This window comes from Procambarus clarkii, chromosome 69 (genome assembly GCF_040958095.1).
Source record: "Procambarus clarkii isolate CNS0578487 chromosome 69, FALCON_Pclarkii_2.0, whole genome shotgun sequence".
Lineage (NCBI taxonomy): Eukaryota > Metazoa > Arthropoda > Malacostraca > Decapoda > Cambaridae > Procambarus > Procambarus clarkii.
In genome coordinates, this window is record NC_091218.1 from 21541357 (window position 1) to 21561865 (window position 20509).

Below are 20509 nucleotides of genomic sequence, written 5' to 3' on the forward strand. Positions count from 1 at the left end.
AGGGCGTGGTCCGGGTTCGATCCCCGGCGGAGGCGGAAATAAATGAACAGAGTTTGTTCCCGTGGATGCTGCCTGGGTGCTTACGTCACGTGTGGCGTGGGTGCAGCATGGGGATGCTTCTCCCACTTGAAATGGTGTTGGCAGTGGTACACCTGGCGAGATGTAACTCTTCTGGCAAGTACTGCGGGCGCGGGCGTGGACACCCTCCATTTTGGAGCCTACCTTCCACCACCCTAAAAATAGCAGGGTGAATCTGAGGAAAGATTGTGGAGGAGTAGAGTGGGAGGGGGGGGGAGGGGGGCAGCATCACCAACACTCCTCCTGTCGCCTGTGACTTCTTTTTTTCCTGTGACTGTCTCACCAGTGCCTCGTGGATCACCCTGTCTCTTCACTGATGGAGCTGACTGCACCAACAGTCTTCCCGCCTCTCCGCCGTTATTATGCTTAGTTATTAGTCTATTCTTATTATCCTTCAAGCCGGATTTTGTTTTTTTTTCACTTTATCAAGCTACAAACCTGAACCCATGTGCCACTGTAACCGTCTCCACCACCGCCCACGGGATGGGTATGAGGTGCATAATAAATGACTAACTGCATAGCTTACAGTCGTTAAAACTGACAGCAATAATGTTCTGTCGTTAAAAAGCTTCGTATAACTGTTAAACGCTTCATCAATATGTTGCAGCCGATCAAACTATTCCCTATATAAAGTGCAGTCGCTAAAACCGTTAAATGGATTAAGTACAGCCACTAAATTCCGTTGGAAGAGTTGAATGAGAGCTTTACTTACCATAAGACCCGGCGCCAAGCACCAATCCACCCACCCACCTATAGACCTCCGGGTGCTAGCTAGCACTCTGCCATGGCTGTATACAATGATTGAAAGCGTCATGTGTTAACCATTTGCATACTGTGCTTCTTTGATATACTTTTACTGTCAACCGAGATCAATCGTTGTATCTGGTGACGCCTGAATCTTAGTCTTACTATCATTTTAGGATGATGGGCTGGAGTGTTTAGTGTGGAGGTGGGTGTGGGAGTTGACTGTGGGCGTGGGAGTTGAGTGTGAGTGTGTGCTGTGACAGCTACTGATTAGCGTGTTGACAGGTAAGGGGGATCTAGTGTAGAGTGATGTAGTGATTGATCTATAATTTATCGATTTATCAGTATCTATATCTCGGTATAATTTATGAGAACAATGGGATAGTCATTATCCTAAAATGTAATGTATTAAACATACAGAACTTCTATTCTACATTTTCACTTCGACCTGAAATTTTGTGTTAAATATATGTAGGGTGAAGTGTGGAGAAGTGTTGTAATTAACGGAAGAGCCAGGATGTGCATAGCTGTGGCTGGTGTCGTGGGATAGTATATACATACCTGTTCTACCCTCGCCCACCAATCATCTTGGCTTACTGATCCCACTCCAATCACTATTGGGGGACTGATCCAGATATATGTGGCAGTCAACTCCTTGGAAGAGGGCACGGGAGACATCTCCCGTCACGCAGGGTGCAGTCGCACCTCCACAGATCTCCAGTATCATCTATTGATACTGGAAATGGCTAAAAAGGGCCACCACTTATGGGCTATTCATGCCCAAGCCACCTTTTGGGTGGCTTAATCTTCTCTCTCTCTCTCTCTTTGAAGAGGGATTTTTCAGGGGGAGGAAGAGGGTGGAGGGGATTTTGATCCAACAGCCGGAAGAGAAGGTGAATGTTGCTTGTGAATTGGCGCCAAAATCTATGTACCTAACCTGAAGGTAGGGCGGGTGTTGTGGTGGCTCTAGTGACCTTGTTGTTGCTGCGTCGGTGAAAATATTTATCCCAGCGGTATTCTTACTATTTGAAGTAGAGGCCAAAATTACCAGGACATTGAGGAACCTATCAGTTCCTCTTGGTTATCTGTGCGGAACCTGTCAATTCCGATTCGTGATCTGTGCGGAACCTGTCAATTCCTCTTCGTGATCTGTGAGGAACCTGTCAATTCCTCTTCGAGATCTGTGCGGAGTCGACCCCGTGACCCCGTCTACATACGCTACGCTCGCTGTGGATTTTTATTTGTACTGATTGATTTATTTATATACAGGAGTTCTTACATTCTTGTACAGTCACTAGCACGCATAGCGTTTCGGCCAAGTCCTTAATCCTAATTTCCCTCCGGAATACGACCCGCCAAATCGTTTAACAACCAGGTCCCCATTCATTATATGGATATAATGATGACCCTGCCCCCAAGCTACGCTCTCTGGGGTTAAATACGGGTTGCAGTGTATCTTGCGAAAGCTAAATTTAATTCCGATGAACTAAGTCACACAATTAGTTGAAATACATCCGGAGGAAGTGACTGTTTCTCAGTGTATAATACTTACCGTATAGTACATAGGAAATAAGATGTCGAGGACTGGGCCGTAGCGGTTTTCTTAGCTAAGATAGTAACTGGTGGTTACCAAATGTCAAAGGACAGTTATTATGAAACCACAGCAGGTAACATTTGCATTTCCAGGCAATCCTTAATAGATTGTTAGAATTATAATTGGTATTGGGTGGTTATAGAATAGGAGCTGCCTCGTATGGGCCAATAGGCCTTCTGCAGTTACCTTTGTTCTTATGTTCTTATGTTCTTATTGATGATGGAAAAAGGTGAGACAGTAGCTGGTAGAAGTTTAACCTCCTAGAGTAGTGTTACATGTTTACGGATTTGTGCTTGCAAGAAAAACAATATAAATTATTTTAAAATTGCTTTGTAAATGTTGCCAGTAATTTGAAAGAGGTGCAATGAGTATGAAGTTGTGGGGGTTGTGTGTTGTAGAGTGTCTGGTTGTGTTGGCTCGCTCTCACGGGATGATACGGAATATTAAAATGTGCCAACCCAAGACACCCACCTAACCCGACTAACCAACACATTTAAAATGTGCATGTTTGTAAGCTGTTGTTTTTCATGGTACCCTGTATTTTGTCTGATGGGGATCATACTGTAGAAAATACTGTGTATTATTTGCACCCTATCTTCAGAGGGTATGTATCTTCCTGGTTATCATTTCAAAATGCAGCACATAATTAGTACTTTTATGTACATTTATCCTTGGTTAAGTTAGGTGTATTAAATTTAAAACGTGTGACATGTGAAATTCTAGCCTACTTGAGTATCCCCTAGAATTTTACATTAAAGAAAACTTTTGCCTTAGGGATTATCAAAGAAAACTAGTTTGCCAGAAAGTTAGTCTACTTTAAACCTACGATACATACTAAAATGTAATTATAACTTGAGAATAATCTCTATATAGAACAAAGGTTCACTTGCCGGTTTCCCAAGAGAATATTACTGGAACCTTAATAAGCCTTCACACGCACTTAAAGCCTCTCACCAGTTGAGAGGCGGGACCAAAGAGCCAAAGCTCAAGCACAAATAGGTCAGTACAGCATCACAAATATCTAGATAAATATACAAGTTGTTTAACCAGGGGTGATAGGCCATTCAAACACTTTAGTCTGAGGACACGTTGCATTGACTCTAGTACTGTTCGGTAAATTCTCCCCTGGAAACAACAGTTCCATCAGTCATTGCTCTGCCTGGAGAAATAAACCTACGAATTACGCACGGCCCTTGTGAATTTGGATGATTTAGGTATGGAGTTTACTTCATTTAATTCAACGCACATATTGCTAATTAAAAACACAGGAATGTAACAGTAATGACATCTAATCATATAACAAGTGAACAAGAGCGAGGATAAAAAACAGTAGTTTACCGCTCAAAACAAGGGACGCGTTTCTCCAGACAAACATAAGAATAAGTAGTGTCCTTTTGTCAAGTGGTTGTGACGACCTTGACAAGGACAAGAGCAAGTACTGTGACGCAGAGATGTTATAGAGTGACCAATGTGAGAGTGATGAGATAATATAAGGAGCGCCGCCCACTGCTCTGGGTGATGAGGGTGGCCCTGACGTCTCGTTGCCTCACAGTGTGTCGGCCACTCCGCTAGGGGAAGGACGTGTGTACTAGCCCACCAGTCATCACGTCGCTTCTCACACAAGTTAGAATTATTTTTTTTTTTTTTTACCGTTTGATATTTGTATACATGCGTGCCAGTGAGGGTTTTTTCTTTCTTATTTCGTGACTTTGTGTTTAGAAAGAAATTTGTACCTGGTTGCTCGAAGAAGGTGATTAGCTGTTCTTTTAGGGCAGGTACAGGACTGTTCTTGTGTGAATATGGAAAGAATTTTCAGAGATCTCCCGCGGTATCGCAGTTTACTAAATCTTGCATTCCTAAAGTAGGTTCGTGCTAAACCTATATAGTTTAACTTTGTAAAATATTGCTTATGAACTGATTAATTGGAAATACTGGAGTTGTTCATGCGAAGTCACTTAATTGGCAGAGATTGTTTCAAATATGTTGAGTGCGTGACACGCCCAAGATACCATTTAGGCCAGGGGCACCTTTGTGCCACGAGTTTCAAATATTTTACGCTGGACAAGGCGGCTCGCATTTAGCGTCTAACTCCTATAATCTTCGAACATGCCAACGCTACATATGGTGTAGTTTTGATGTCCAAGAATTAAACATAATAAAACTACCAATCTTATAACTTGATTGCTAAAGTTCCTCTTTGGCACAGTTAAATGTCTAGTTTTGGAGCATCGGCCCATTCAGACCCTTTTAGTTGATAAAATGTAGAGCACATTTGACTGAGGGAAACTGAGCGTTGGTAACGGGTACTACGGCGGCTGGGATGGTAGGGCGCTGGAGCGTGCCCATAATAGCTGCAAGAATGAGGAATATGCGTGTGGGTGGGTGCCAGCACTGGCGGGGTTGTAAGGCCGCGCTGCCCTATACTACAGAATGAGTGAAGTTATAACCTTTAAAAATACTTGGCATAATTTGCAATGGGTGAAAAGTTAGCTGGTGTTCTTAATATTTTGGATGTGAAGTTCGTATAACATAAGCTTACTCTTAATGAAGATGTTTGTTCTTCCTGGCACTACAAAATCTGACTATATAACAATCTGTTAATTTTTAGTAGTAAACAAGGGGAAGGTGGTAAAGTTCGTTTCCCTGTAAACTTCTTAAAACTAGCCCCATGTTTAATGACTTGCATAAACAAATCAATGCTTAAAGATCAATTATTGGGAACAGACAGCCTGGCTACTTTGTTCCCCCCTTTCCCCATGACAAATTGCCAAGTTTCTTACGCTGCAACCCACACTTCCCAACTCTCGGGATCCTATGGAAATATTTCTGTTATGAAAGTAACAATGTCTTCCCCCGGGGATTGTTCAGCTGAACTATCATGCTTAGCGTAAATGTGGACACGCCTGGTTCAGTCTATTGTGAACACCCTATTACTATTAGGGAGAACCTCGAAGATGTGGAGATAGTTATTTCATCTCTCAATAGTAGAACGTAATGTTATAAGGAAGAAGTCTTGTATAGATTGGGCAGCCCATCCTCCTATTTTGGTAGTACTTATGGTAACGATGAGGACCATAGTACATGTACAGACTTACAACAAATTAGTAAGTAGAAATCGGCACTATAGAGTTGAACAAACGGCAGACCTATTTTTTACCTAGTTTTCAAAGACTAAATAACATTCCTAGGTTATACCTAGGAATACACCATACACCATATGAGATCTAATGGTTCCTAGTGTGCTATACTAGGAATATTTGTTCTTGGCTTCATTTTTGTCTATTAGTTTTTCTTTATAGTCGGAGCTCTAATTGCTTAGAACTGCAATCTTTGTACTATGGTGTACTTACAAAAACTATCAAAACAGGAGAATGGGCTGGGATTGAGCCTACGGAAGTACATGGTGAGCAGGTAACTAGATTCACGTCTGAATTCCCTGAACATATCCTGGAAGGTTGAAGTTGTAATCTATCGGTGTATTTATTCCGGGTACGAAATGGGGGTGGGAGGGAAACGCTGAATTACTATACGGTAAAAGGTGGCGACTCGCGTATTTACTCATGTACTCGCTTTAAGATTTACTTTACATGCTGGATTCAGAAGCTCTTAAACAGAGCCACTCCTTCACCTCGGCTAATTGTATCTTATGACCATACATCTTGTCTAATGCTAGGACTGAGTACACAACACCACGCACCTTGTACCCTGGGTCCAGCAGGAACCGGTCCTGCTGCTCCGTTATGTCGGGCGGGGACGCTCAAGCAGCGAGGCCAGGTGTGAAAATTTGCGTAGTGTTTGCTGCAGTATATTTGAAATATGATGCGAAATTATAGTACCAGAATTCTTTAAATTTGAAGTAGTTTCAGGCTGACCTATTATTGAACTCATTAATTGGGTTGCTCAGCGATTGTATTGGGGGGGGGGGAGGACATGCTAACTGTAATTAAAGCTGTAACTTGCTCGCCAATCCAAATTAGTTTGATTCATCGTGATCTACATCTTGTCGAGGCTGAAAAGATGGGTTTTGGATGCACTTTCAATAAGAGAATCTGGGAAGTGAACGAACGTGATTATTCCCAGACATAACAATGTTACAGAAGTTATACCACGTAACAGCACGTTAATGTTGGCAGTTTTCTGCATGGCTGAAAGGCACAACTTGATGTGATCTCCAGAGGCGCACTTTTATGGTGTGGGTTGTCTTCAGGTGAGAGAAACCTGTTATCTGGTAGGTGCGAGCGACTCAACTAAGCAGGGGATGGTTGGGGGTTAAAGTCGTACTTCTAATACACTTGATTAAAAGCGCTTCTAATTTCCTATGGTACAAAAATCTGTTAGATGGCCGAAGTTGTAGCAATTTAAAGCTTTGCAGTTTCAGACTATAAAGTCTATAAAGCTATAGAAATACATTGCATATGTTGTCTGTAATGAATTGTATAATGGCGTCAGGTATACGGAGAGTTAATCATGAGCGACAAATATTTTAGTGTCTGGAAGAAATGGTAACTGGCAGTGGGGAAGAGATGTCCAGAGAACAAGGGCGGAAAAGATTAGTTTGTTAGCATTAAGAATGATAAGGCAGTATACGGACGTTAACTTGAACAGTTTGTCTAGTCTTAGTTGCTAGTATACATAAATGTATAGAATACTAATCGACTTGAGAAAGGTCCAGGACGGACCGAAACGTCGTTGTCCCTTCGCTTTCTAGCGTGTAGTTTGGTCAACATAAATGTAGAATTCTGAAAGTATTACTGGACTAGAGGCAAATGTATTCTATCCGGGCTATTGTCGACTACATTAGTTTAGTCTGATAATTAGTACTACTATAAAGTTTATCCGGGAAAAGTGTTAAATTTTTTAAACTGACTAAGCCTTCATCAGATAATTAATATTGGGTAAATGCCATATTCGGTATCCTTAACTGACGTCTAATTGGTTTTTGAGAAGGAATTCTAAAAACTACAAAAATGTCGTAGTGTAACGGGGGGTGGGGGAAATAGCTCTATCTTGTCCATTATTCCACCCCCCAGTTAACTAACGAGGCCGGGGGAAACGGCTCTCTCTAGTCCGTTATCCCGTCCCCAGTTAGCTAACTATTCTAGAGCACCTCCAGAGTTCCTAAGGCAACCTCTCTCGTTCAACACCTTGTAACCTAGGTATTCGACTACCTAGGTGCTAAGACTACAAGGCGCCGTCACTTGATCAGTTACCCGAAACTCTAGAGAGAACTCTAGAATACAGAATCATTGCCACAAACGTATAAGAGAAAACGAAAGGAAAGAAATGAATAGTGAAGTAATTAGTGAGGGTTTGGGGTGAGAGGCAGAGAGGTGGGAGGGGCAAGGAGGGTCATTAGCTGAAAGTGAGAGTTTAGAGAGGGGTGGAGGGAGAGGAATAGATAGGTAGTAGTAGAAGAGTAGATAGTATAAGTAGAAGAGTAGATAGTAGAAGACGAAATGCTGCCACCATCCATTCTAGACCATTACATACAAGACAAGGAATGGAACTTGCCTGTATCACAAAATTCTCAAAAGATGTTATCATGAGTTCATTATTAGTAGCTCCCATCTTTATCATGTACTCATTCTAAACCATGAAACCAGTAACCACAGAGGCTTTCTCACCTCAACTCAAATCTCTAGGGAACAAAGTTAAACACAATTTAAATAATAAATTCATAATTATATTTCACATGAAGTATCATAATGTAGCAATTCAATTAAAATGTTAAAGAGAGTCATTATCCAAGAATTCGAGAACCCTACAACTTGACTGCCCCTGATCATCACACAACATATGTAAGTAAACACGACCAAGTCACCTTAATGTTCACTCACCGAGGACTGAGTCTAAGTTGAATAGAGAGGGGGGGGGGGGGGGGGTTTGTAGTTGACGGAGACTCCCGCCCTGCCGGCCGACAGCCTCCCGTCTGCTCTGCTCTCCTGACTGCCGTTCTGTCTGTTCTGTCTGTTAATGCTCTTTCTGGATAGCTCTCCGAGTTTATATTGGGGAACCTAGTAGCTAACTCCGCCCACAAATAGATAGCCTCCGGCACTACCAAGCCACTCCTTAAACGTCGGCTTGTTTGAAGGCTACCAGACTACAATTAAGAGCTTAGCGGAAGCAAGGTGAAATTCTCATGATCTGACCTCAGGTCACTTGAGGTCATTAACGCTTTGAGGTGTGAGATCTCAGGCAGACAACTGGCGCCTCTCAGATCCTTGTCTGTGACTCATGTACTCTATATATATTTTAAATAACCTAACCCAAACACTTTTACAGTGTTACAGTAGGTTTAAGTGATGGCAGTTTGTCTACTTGCATGATTTGTCCCTAATTGACTAACGTGGAACAAAATGGCGATTTGTGTAGATTCCATTGGTGGCTTTGGTCTTGTCAAGAAATTTTCTAGTCTACAAAATTTGTAAAGTTGCGCTATAATGTGTAGAAGGCATATTATGTCGGTAATATGCTTGCTCCATATTCTCATTAGTTTGTAGAGATATTGATGGGTCTGTTAATTAGACTTGGTCAATCCTTCAGTTCCAGTTAATAGCTGTTATCAGTACTATTTATATACAATATTAAAATATAAAGTATAAAATTCATTTAGTAAAATATTGGTAACATTTTTACGACACTGATGCCAAATAATTGGAGATTTGTATAGCAATTTAAAGTAATTTTTATATTGGAATATTTTTAGTTTCCTGGCCCGTAGGTATGCATATGGTAAGTTGTAAAACTTTGGTAAAATTGTAAAAACATTGTCCAGATTAGCAAAATTCTACAATGTACATTAAACTGGTATAAAGTAGAGGACTGCTGTTGCTGACACTATTTATTTATTTATTTATGCATATACAAGAATGTACATAAGGAATGAGGATACAAATATGGTAATTACAGTCTTGTAAAGCCACTAGCACGCGCAGCGTTTCGGGCAGGTCCTTAATCTAAGAAAATTTTAAGGAGGTAAATACTTGCAAAATTTATAGACAAAAAAATGATAACAGATTACATGGAATGAAAAAAAAAGATGAGAGAAAATTATAGGTACAGTATATTAAAGCACATAGGTAGCTATGATTGATTGCAATGACAGCTTGAATGGTAGTTGACAAAAATTGGTAGTCACAATACAGCATATGGCTAGCACATAAGACATCAAACAACCTTATCATTGTGTTCATTGCTATTACATAAAAAATTAAGAGATTGGGTAACACTAGGTACAGAGCAAATTTAAAGCTCAGTGTAGGAAACTAAATAGATGAAGTTAGGTACTTTTTGGTTTTGCTTTTAAATAAGGCAAAAGTTTTACAGTTTTTCAATTCACTAGGGAGTGAGTTCCATAGACTAGGTCCCTTAATTTGCATAGTGTTTACAGATTAAGTTTGACCCTGGGGATATCAAAGATATTTATTTCTGGTGTGGTGATAATGGGTCCTATTAAATCTGTCCAGGGAGAGTTTCAGAGCATGGTTTGCATTTAAGAACTATTAATGACTGGTTGTGACTATTATTAAATGTGCATTAATTGTTCTACACTGTTACCATTACATTGAAAACGGTCAAATTGTATGGGGACTTGATATCTAAACTGCACATAGAAAGGGTGATCTGGCTTCCCCCCCCTCCCCCCCCCTATTTTTTCTTTTTCTTGTTTAACTACAGTATTAACTTTTCTTTGCAGTGTCACAGGCATATGTAACGCTTGCCACTAACGATGGCTATGCCATTGGGGCACTGGTTTTGGCCCACTCCTTACGCTCAAACGCAACCACCAAAGAACTTTGTATAATGATTTCTCCGACCGTATCTTCACCTATACGGTAAGTAGTCATTGGCAGGAGTTTGCCTATTTATTAATTTGCTTCTTTGACTAGTTCTAAAAGTTTTTGACCCATTAAGCATAAAATACAGTAAATGTACTAGTTTTCTACTTGGAAAGTGCTACTTAAAATGGAGCCATACAGGTGGTACTGTTAATCAAAATGTTTGTTAAAATTCCAAGTTTTTTACTTGTAATAACTATCTTGGGTATGTGGACCACTTATTGTGTACACAAAATGTGGCAATACTGAGTGCACTTCTAAGTGGAAGAGATAAAAGCTAGAATGTTGTAACTGGTTAATGGCTGTGTACAGCTACTGTCAGGATGTGCATTAGTGCTAAGTTCCTTGTAATAGAAGTTTGGAGTTTTGTTTATTTATATAGTGCATTAGATGCAAATTAAAGTGGCACTGGTGAAAATAATTTTCGCTTGCTGACTTGTACCTTTTTTTTTTTAAATTGCAATAGATTGAGACATTGGCACCTTCGTTCTATAAAGTACCACTTTAAAGTACTTTTTGGCAAGTTTAATTTCTTTAATATTTGCCAAAGAATTTGATAAATTGACTAAAATACCAGTTCTTATTACTTAATGTAAATTGGCCCATTTTGAATGCTTCATATATGGATACTGGAAATAGATCTAGTAATTAGTACAAAAAATCTTGCTTAAATGGCTAATGTTGATGAAAGGCCAGACGGATAAATGGTAGTGTTTTTAATATTACTAGTTTGTAAGTTTTTAAGATAAGTTTTAGTTCATTGAATATTGGGTGGCAAGACTTTGGTGCCGAAATCCTAAGGTTGCTAGCCTGCGTGTTCATGGAAGCTTGTGACTGTAGATGATACTTGCAATGCAAATTCCCACAGATCACTGTTGGAGTCCGTATTCGACAAAGTGGTAACTGTAGATGTTCTAGACTCTGAAGATTCTGCCCACTTATCTCTGCTAAAGAGACCAGAACTAGGAGTCACATTCACAAAATTGCACTGCTGGACACTTACAAATTATTCAAAATGTGTTTTCCTTGATGCCGATATGTTGGTAAGTGACTTCCTAGATTAGTTACACATAAAGTTGGATCTTTGCCATAAACCTGATATTTGTTGCATCTACAAATATCCTTTTGAGCAAAATTGCAAATTAGTAGTCTTTTGTTCACTTTTTTTTCCTTGCTTGCAAAGTATTGTATTTATGAACTGTGCAGTTGGTAAAACTTGGCCTTTAGCCTAAACATAATGCTTTTGTACATGGACTGTAGGTTAGTTATTTTAACTCAAAAAATGAACATCTACTCAGATTACACATGATAGGAAAGTTAAATTAATAAGCATTGATATTTTAGATTGAATAGTGACATTAAATACTGTACAGTATTTATAAAGTTATTTAAATTATAATTTTACTTTTGTAGGCTCCAATAAAAACTTAATTTTCCATTTCAGTGTGTGCAAAACCCAGATGACCTTTTCTCACATCCTGAACTCACTGCAGTCTGTGACATTGGCTGGCCAGATTGCTTTAATTCGGGCATGTTTGTGTTTGTGCCTTCTTTAGACACTTACGGCAAACTCCTTCAGCATGCAGAGACACAGGGTAGCTTTGACGGTGGTGACCAGGGTCTTCTAAATACTGCCTTTCCAAATTGGCATCGTGTCTCGTTTGTATACAACATGGTTGCCTCTGCTACGTACACCTATTTGCCTGCATACAAACAGTGAGTTGGTTTCTAGTTTGCCTCTTTTCAAGTGAATGTTTTTCGTGTTATTGGGAATAGTTTTGATATTTGTGAAAATTATTGTGGGCAGAAGGATATGGCATTTGTCCTATTTACTTTCTGTAACCTTATAGCCAATTTACTCTGGCATGATCTTTAATAATGTTTTTTAGGCCAAAGTTAGGTGTTAAGGTTGTTTCCATAATGTGGGTTAAGCATTAATGGAAGTGTTGGAGTTACCAGTTGATACTCTATACATTTTGTAATTATGATGCATGTAAAGTTTATAAAAGACCTATTAGATTGAAATGCCTGTACTAATGTGGCCAAATTTTGTAGTTTGTACCATTAAATAAAAACTTCTTTAATGGTATAAACTTTAAGGTGTGGTCTTTTGTGCCATCAATTTTTGTACTTCTCCACCCTTGTCAACCTTTACTTAAATCTAAATTTTTTACTTGGTTTGCAAGTCAACTTTAATACCAAATAATTCTGTTCCAAAGTACTCGTTGAGATTTCTGGGATGAAATGTGTGATTTTGAATTGCTACCCCGTTCACCTCTTTACTTTTGTACATGCTTAAAAGTAGGCGCTGAATGCAAACATTCGGTGAACATAATTGTTCACTTAGTCCAGGAGATTTATTTTGTACCAGAATAATTTTTATATATAATCTTGGCATTTTGGGTTCTTGTTACATTACATGTAATTTAGAATGAATGAAGGCAAACCTTCTCTGTATGGTATTTGGTTGTCAGTAGTAAATAAACTCCCATTTTGGGATGAAGGTAGGGGCATTGTACCCTTCTAAGCAAAGACATTGCTATAAGTTGTCCCTTAAAGTTATGGACCAAATACACCCACTACCGTTCCCTTCAGAGTACGTGGTGCTGATATTTTTAGCATTTGTATCTCAAAAGGTAACTTGCCGAGTTGGGCATTTTTATACTAGCTTGGGGACCAAGCATTGCTTGATGAATATGCTGGCTTAATCATGGTGAGAATGATCCGCTAAATGAAATTTTGTGGGTTATATTTTGGTATTGGGAGCATGCAGTGAGGAACCCCTCCTCCCCCCCCCCCCCCCCACCCTGCTCGCTCGCACATGCACTAATTCACTCGCTCGCTAATTGCTGTGCTAAGTTTGATGAAGCTATCCCAAATTGTCTGGACCCCAACCCTTGAACAGTGCGTGTTAAAGGTGTATTATTGGTCAAACTTCCTCACCTGCCCATCCCACCTTGTGAATGTAGCATAAAGTGGTGCACCCCCCCCCCCCCTCTCCCCCCAAAAAAACAAATTGCTATGCAGTGTTTTGGTGCACAAGTTATTACATCTTAGATGTTCTGGCAGTTAAGGAATTTTGAATGCAATACTTTTTAGTTTGCCCAAATTGGTTTGGTAATGCATTTTTTCTATAAGAATTTGTACAAACATTAAATTTGATTGGCTGGTAATGGGACTTAGTAAATTTGGTTTCCAGCAATTATCTTCAGGGTTGGAAATTCTGATTTTAAAATGATCTATTACTTATTAAATAACAGCTTTTAGTGTTAAAACCCATGAACAAATATTATTAAAGATACTGTTTATCCACAGATACGGAGCAAATGCTAAATTGGTCCACTTTTTGGGTGCCCTGAAGCCATGGCAGCACCGTTATGATGCTAGTACTGGTTCTGTACACACGGCACCTGGCTACGAACACCTTGCCTTGTATCTAAACACGTGGTGGACCATTTATCTCCGCCTAGTTAGACCAGGCGTTCCTGAAATGGTGGGTGGTGATTGAAATTGAATGAAGCGCCACTTAAAACTAGCACTTTTTGACTTTGCCAAGTTGGTGGTTGCATTAAGTTTACCAAAGTTTAGTAAATGGCTTGAAACACCTTTGTTACTTCATTCTGGAATAAAAGTGCAATAGCATGAATGCACATTGAAATTGGAGTGGTACTAATGGAATAATTTTACTTATCTGGTTTGGACATGGTTGTCAAAATCCCACTCTAAAATGGGCAGAATTTAAGTCAAATTGGTAGCTAGTAGTTTGGTGTAGGAAGATAGGCTTGATACATCATAATTTGAGGCTTAATGTGCCGATAAATTTTAAGATGTACTATTTTGCCAATTACAGTAAGTCTGCATTATAGTGAGGGGGTATGTAGACACAATAGGGGTGCTGTTGTACCACTAAGCTTAGTTGCAACATTACTTTGTAATGGTTTAGATATGGTTTTTATTGCCTAGCAATTTGAGGGGGGTAAATTGCTCTAGAATTTAGATCCTTCAAATTTGAGTTTTACATAGTGTCCAATATTTGGAGTTAACATACTGTAGTAATCCTTTTTTTTTTTTCTTTTTTTACTAAAGCTTTTGTAGCTCTTCAATAGAAAGTGTTTTAGCAAGAAAGATAATAAGGTTCTGTGATTACATTTGACACTTGTTAAATACTGGTACAGTTTCCCTTTCATAACCCCCTCGATCCCTTTCACCAACCTTTCTCTTGGTACTTAGTGAATGTTGAAGGTAATGCAATGTTTGTATTACTGTTGTGCAAACTGTAATGTAGGTGTGTTTTAATCTGGACATTAATATAATTTATAAAAGTGTAATATGGAGTTGTTTTGTTTTGCAGCAAGTTTTCAAAATATCATAACATTTCCCAGTGATGAGGTTCCCAGGGCTAACGAACACATTTGTGCATGCATTAATATTGTGTTGCTCATTTCCCCCTTGCAGGATCTCCAAAGTGCAGTAGAGGAGAAAACTCCCCTTGAAGATGTTCAGGTAAATTTGATACGGCTGCAAAGAGGTTAATGTGTGATAAAATGGTATAGAAATTACTTGAGGTATTAGTTCATACAAATTAGGGGATATATGAATAACCAAACTAGACTAATTTAGTTCTAGCATAACCATAGAATTGGTTTTAGTTGTATATTAATGCAGCATAATTATGTACTAATTCTGATTTTTTTACATGCGGCTATTCAGGAAATTAAGGATCATTTTATAGTGGCAGAGGGACATGAACATGCTTCCAACCATGTATGTGATGGGACTGAGGTAAACGACACAAACATTAGTTACAGAGTACTCGACAATTTGGAGTCGCATAGTGAATGTGTATCTAATGTCATTGATTCTGTTGAGGACAGTAATGGCAATGAGAGTGAAACCTTAGACCTGGAAGCTCCAACTGTGTGTTGGGTACAGGAGGTAAAAAAGTAGTCTCTACAGACTTTGTTGGGGCAGAGGCAAAGCTTTTTTTAATCCATATCATATTGTACAGTACTGTATTACTAAATTTGTGGTGGCTCAGTCTTTCATCTTCATGTGGCTGTGGTTCCTGGTAATGTTGAGCTTGTACTAGTCCTTGAAAACTTACTTTAATCTGTACTTTGCCATGTGGTGCTGATGCTGTTGAATCTCAAGATTTAATCTTGGCCTCTTTTAACACTTTCGCGCTCTCCGCAAAGGTCACTCAGCCAACCGAATGTGCGCGCTGCGTTTTTATCGCTTAAGCGTAAAAACAAAAATGTGTATACTCTTTTTACTCTTCTGACCTTAGTTCTCATGCTACGTATTTCATTTTGGTACCAACGTGTTCGCAATAAAATTCTCTAGAAGAACATCAGTAAAAAAAGTCACAAAACGTATAGGGATACTAGCACCAAATAAATAACTACGAAGATGACTCGCCGTGAGCGCCCATCAGCAACAAAATGTTTTTACTCTTGGGATTGTAATCACCTCCACACTTGTTCTACAGCGTTAATTTTGGTATCAATGGATTCGCAATAAAATTCCCAACACGGTGATATGAATATAAGCGTAGAATAATGATTGCGGCCCGCCCGCAAGAGTGTGGGAACTGGTGAAATTGTTACCCGGTATCGGTGACGGGACGACGCACGGCGCTTTGAAAGTTTATACTTATTTCACTCTCATGACATTAATTTTCTATGTACGTCATTCATTTTTGCGTCAATGTGTTCGCAATAGAATGTTCTATGTGCCAATAGGTAAAAAATATCAACAAAGCGTAAATTAGAATAGCGCCAAATATAAAACAACGCTGGAACATATCAGTGAGCGTCAAACACGCACGAAATGTTTTTACTTTTGTTATGTTTGTCAAGTTTATACTTGATGCACACAGTTATTTTTGGTTGTACAGACATATGCATATAATACATGATATGGGGGAAGCATTACCAGTATAAACGGCTAAAGTCACCCACCTGCAACCCGTTTGGGACAAAATACCATTTGATCGAAGTTATCCACACCTTTCATGAACTTATTGTACCATGCAGCCTAGTGGTGAGAAAGAGAGCCTCATAGCGCGCAGTTTAAAACAAACCCAAAGTAAATCGGATAAAAATTGAATTTTATACAAATATTTTAAAAGTTGACATAACTTTATGTCCACTATGCGTTTACGTTAGACGAAACCGGACGCGCCGGCGCGTTCAGATAACGCGAAAGTGTTAATTCTTAATTTAAGGCAATAATGCTTCTTGGTCTCGCGCACATTTTAAAGCCTTGCTGATTTTGTGTAGAGGGGGGTGGAGAAAACCATGCTCCCCCTACCCCTGTCAATTTCTTTTTTTTTCTCTCCCCACCATCTAGCTCTGTTACTTTGATAATTACTTGCCTATTCCTATGGCATTCATAAAGAGTAGTTCGATGAGCAGTTATTAGAATCTTGCATGTTGGTCACAAGGTTAACTCTTGAGCACTTTGGGGAAATGGAAACTTGCCTCTTTTTGCAGGTTTAATAGCCATGTTGTATATAAGCTGTCAATCTCTTGGTTCAATGGTTAATTGCAAAGCTTAACACTTACTCTGCCCACTCCTATATGCCATGGATGTCACTTGGGGGGGGGGGGGGGGGCACCTTTTGACATTGCTAATACTGTATATATATATATGTCTGCATTGGGATCTTGCATGATATACAAATTGTTTAATTCAAACTTGCTGCATTCATGATTCATGACTGCAACAAATTTCTTGGTCTCAAGGTTTAAAATTTCAAAAGTATATGAAATTTAACTTTCATCCAAATATGGTTTTATAACTGGTAGTAAAGACTGATATTCCCAGTCTTCCATCACATGAAGAAATAGTTCAAAAATGTTCTTGGTACAACTTTAAAAAAAAAAGATCCATTAAATTCACTTCAGAGACTTGTCTGCACAGTAGTTGGGTGATCATAGAGAAACTTGAGCATTTACAAAAATTGGAACAGTGCAGGTCTTTGAAACTTTAAAACCTGTTCGGTTAACATTAGAGAACCAGTTCAGTGCATGTGTACAGATGTCTTAAAATTTATTCTATTGAGGAATAACAAATGACTTCTGGGACTTTTATGATTTTGATAATTACTTACTTCTGGGACTTTGTTACTGTATTTTTAGAACTTTATCTGTAGTGGCACTTGTTGCAGGAATGCCAGTCTCTGAACTGCATTTCCTTGGAGCCATCTAATGGTTCATGATTTCAAACTTGAAAAATTAAGCATTTTCACAAATGCAAGTACAGTACTTGTTTGCTATACTTTCCTTATCTCCCCCTCGCTCTCCTTCCCCCCCCCCCCCCCATCCTCCTCCTCATTTCAGAACTGGCAGAAGACTGTCTTTCTTCTGCCAGTTCCCTTGACGCTTGAAACGGATTTCTGTCCACACCTAGAACTTTTGAATATTTATTGATCTTCGCACTAGTTTTGCACATCCTGGAAATATCCCTACATACTCGTCCCCTACTTCAAACATTTGTATGGCTATTTGCATGCTGTCAAATATTTCTAATGTGACCACATGAAATGTTAGTGTTTGCTGCCTTTTTCTTATAACTAGGTTGGTCTCGTCTTTTAAGGGTATTACTTGGTATTGCTTTTTTTCTTGGTATTACTTTTATAGGCATGAAGAATAAGATTGTGTTTTGCACTAGTGTCTTCCATGGTTCCTTTTGACATATTTGATTTCCTCCGTAGCTAAATATAACCTTCACATCCTAAGAACACATTATGCGGCATAAAACTTTAGAAAGCAGAGTGGGTGATGACGCAAACGAAGTCGTGCATTAAATTTTTGCATAATCTTAATATTAAGTATAAACATTGAGTGAGAGTTTAACATTGGGTTATGTACTCGTTGGGAATGCTCGGCCTACCTTCTCGTGTGATTTGGGTGCCCCGCCGGGCATGCAATAGCGTTAATACCCATATCTGATTCTTTGGGGATAACTTTTCTAGTTTTTTCTCTAGACAGATGGTACAGGCACTAGTATCTTCTGGGTGTGGCACCTTTTGATAATTACTTGCTATAGTAATGAAATTGAATTGTAATGGTACATAAATTCAATGTTGCCAAGTTGAATTTGTGAATTAAATTGCTAAAGTAAACTGTTGTTCCATGGGTGGCTAGACCACAAGGTATTGAAGGTTGTTTGCTAGCTTAAGAATTGGCAAGGAAGTAAATTCATGGAGTACCTTTTATAGAAGTGATGAGTGACACTTACTCTAATGGGAAGCTCTTAAGACTATTATTGCAATACTGTAGCTCATTTTCTGCTCATTAAAGATTTTAATATTTAAAGGTTGCAAGACTACTCTTCTTGATCTTACGGTTAACCCTAAATGGATAAAGTACAATACTCTCCTAAACGGGTTTAGATGTGATGTTTTAGGTTTTGTTGTACATATCGATTTTAACTTTGCAAAATTTCTCTGGCTTATACTGCACTTCGGATTTCCTATATCCACTAATATACAATGTTAGATTTAATCTTGTTGAAATGATTGCCACCTTAAAACATGTTTTAAGCATTTGCCACCTTGCCATAAATTAAGTATACTTGGATTTGTTGTATATTAATGTAACTTCTTGTAGTAAGGCTGTGAAAATGTTGAACCAAAATAATGTACTGTATATAGTGGTGGTGGTTTACAATATTAGTTAAAAAAAAATACAAAGCTTTTAGTCTCTTTTAAATCTCTCAAATTGTTTGGCCTCTTTTGCTAACTCTTTTTGTTTATATAGGTTGTGCAGCAATTGGCTGATATGAGCATTGGACAAGAGAATCTTCAAGAAGGACTGGCCAGGTGGGAACGTGGAGAACCAGACTACCTGGGTCGTGACTCCTTTGCAAACATCCAGGCTTACATTGAAGAAAAACTGCGAAGTAGCAAGTAGCTGCAGTAGGCTTGAATATAAATTACTCTAGAGTACTGCAGAAGTGACTACATAGTGATCAGATGGATAATCAGACTTTAAATGCAAGATGATTCTTGATTGCGAAGTCCTGGTAGAAGTGGTTTTGCAGGCAGTATTTTTTTTCTTTTTGGACGTTGATACCAGTTCAAAAATGACTCGTATTTGTGTTAAATTCTGATGTTTTGATGCATTATATTACTGCAACATTAAATTTGAGAAAGTATATTACTTTGTCTAGAGGCCTTTTTATGTAATTTAAAAGTTAGGTTAATGTTTCTTGGTCCATTCAGTAATATAAACTTCTCAAATAAGGGATGATCGTATAGTGATTCGGTTAGACAAGAACTGTCCCCTTAACATTCTCATGGTGTACAGCTCTTTATCTACTAGGAATCTCGAGCATTTTGTTTAATTGGGTATAACTCTAGTCTAATTTGTTGCTCAATTTCTTTGTAATGTAATTGACTCAGTGCCTTTATCTGATAGTGTAACTGGAGAGCTAAAATGGTATTGAAGATGCATATTGTGGTCTGTGACAGCGTGTCATGTTGGGCAACCTAGCACAATTCAGATACTCTGAAAGAATGGGGGAAAAATTGGAATTGGATGAAATTTTTTTACATTCCGCATTGCCCAAACTGACTTTACCTAAATTTTTCGAATTGTGCCAAAGTCCTTGGAATGTCACTTCAATAAAGCATAAGCATTACTTGGTATTTTTATTATAACCATTTGTTGCATTTAAATCTTTTTGACAAGGTTTAAGTCTGTAAACAAAATGGGAGTGAAATGGCTAGCCATTTTGCCAAAGGGCTAGCTACTTCAAAGGGAAAAAGTTTCAACATTGTAACATTAAATGAAATGGAGGATTGGGGGGAGGGGGAAGAGTTACTTGCATGTGCCACTTGGTTCACATTTGAAGACTGCTGTCTGTGAATCGTTAATTCAAGACGATTGATCACTACACCGTATTAAGTACATGCACGAAGATGTTGTCACAACACTGGAGTTGCATGTGCACTTGGTGCTAAATATTTAAAATGATTGGTATAAATTTTAAAAAAATTAAAATCTACAAAATTAACACTATTTTAAAACTTAACAAATCGACTTGCTCACCACTCGGCATCAGCTTATGCTGACGTGTTAGAGTAGTATGCAAGCACTGCTAGCATCAAATTTGCTTTGGCCCCCCCCCCCTAAAATAAAATCTTGGTAGTACTAACATCAATAGGCTTTAATATTGAAGTTGCCTGTAGTGAAATGGGTTCACATGTATGCAACATCTTTATCAGAATTTAAAACTGCACTCTAGA

The 20509-nt window shown here is 38.8% G+C and overlaps 1 protein-coding gene across 5 annotated transcripts in view; it reads left to right on the forward strand.

The window, feature by feature from the left end:
• The window catches only part of Gyg (glycogenin 1), a 44236-nt gene extending 24334 nt beyond the window's left edge, over positions 1 to 19902 (forward strand). Inside the window, exons 1-8 of one of the 5 annotated variants that reach the window (XM_069311201.1) lie at positions 3881 to 4039; positions 10113 to 10251; positions 11123 to 11297; positions 11699 to 11970; positions 13570 to 13747; positions 14710 to 14757; positions 14965 to 15036; positions 19020 to 19902. In XM_069311201.1, the coding sequence (XP_069167302.1) occupies position 4039; positions 10113 to 10251; positions 11123 to 11297; positions 11699 to 11970; positions 13570 to 13747; positions 14710 to 14757; positions 14965 to 15036; positions 19020 to 19172 (1038 nt within the window). In that variant the 5' untranslated portion in view covers positions 3881 to 4038 and the 3' untranslated portion in view covers positions 19173 to 19902. Of the gene's footprint in view, positions 1 to 3880; positions 4040 to 10112; positions 10252 to 11122; positions 11298 to 11698; positions 11971 to 13569; positions 13748 to 14709; positions 14758 to 14964; positions 15037 to 19019 lie in introns of those variants that run through there. The other 4 variants (XM_069311202.1, XM_045764972.2, XM_069311203.1 and 1 more) reach the window with 4 other exon arrangements.
• The last annotated feature ends 607 nt before the right edge of the window (positions 19903 to 20509 follow it).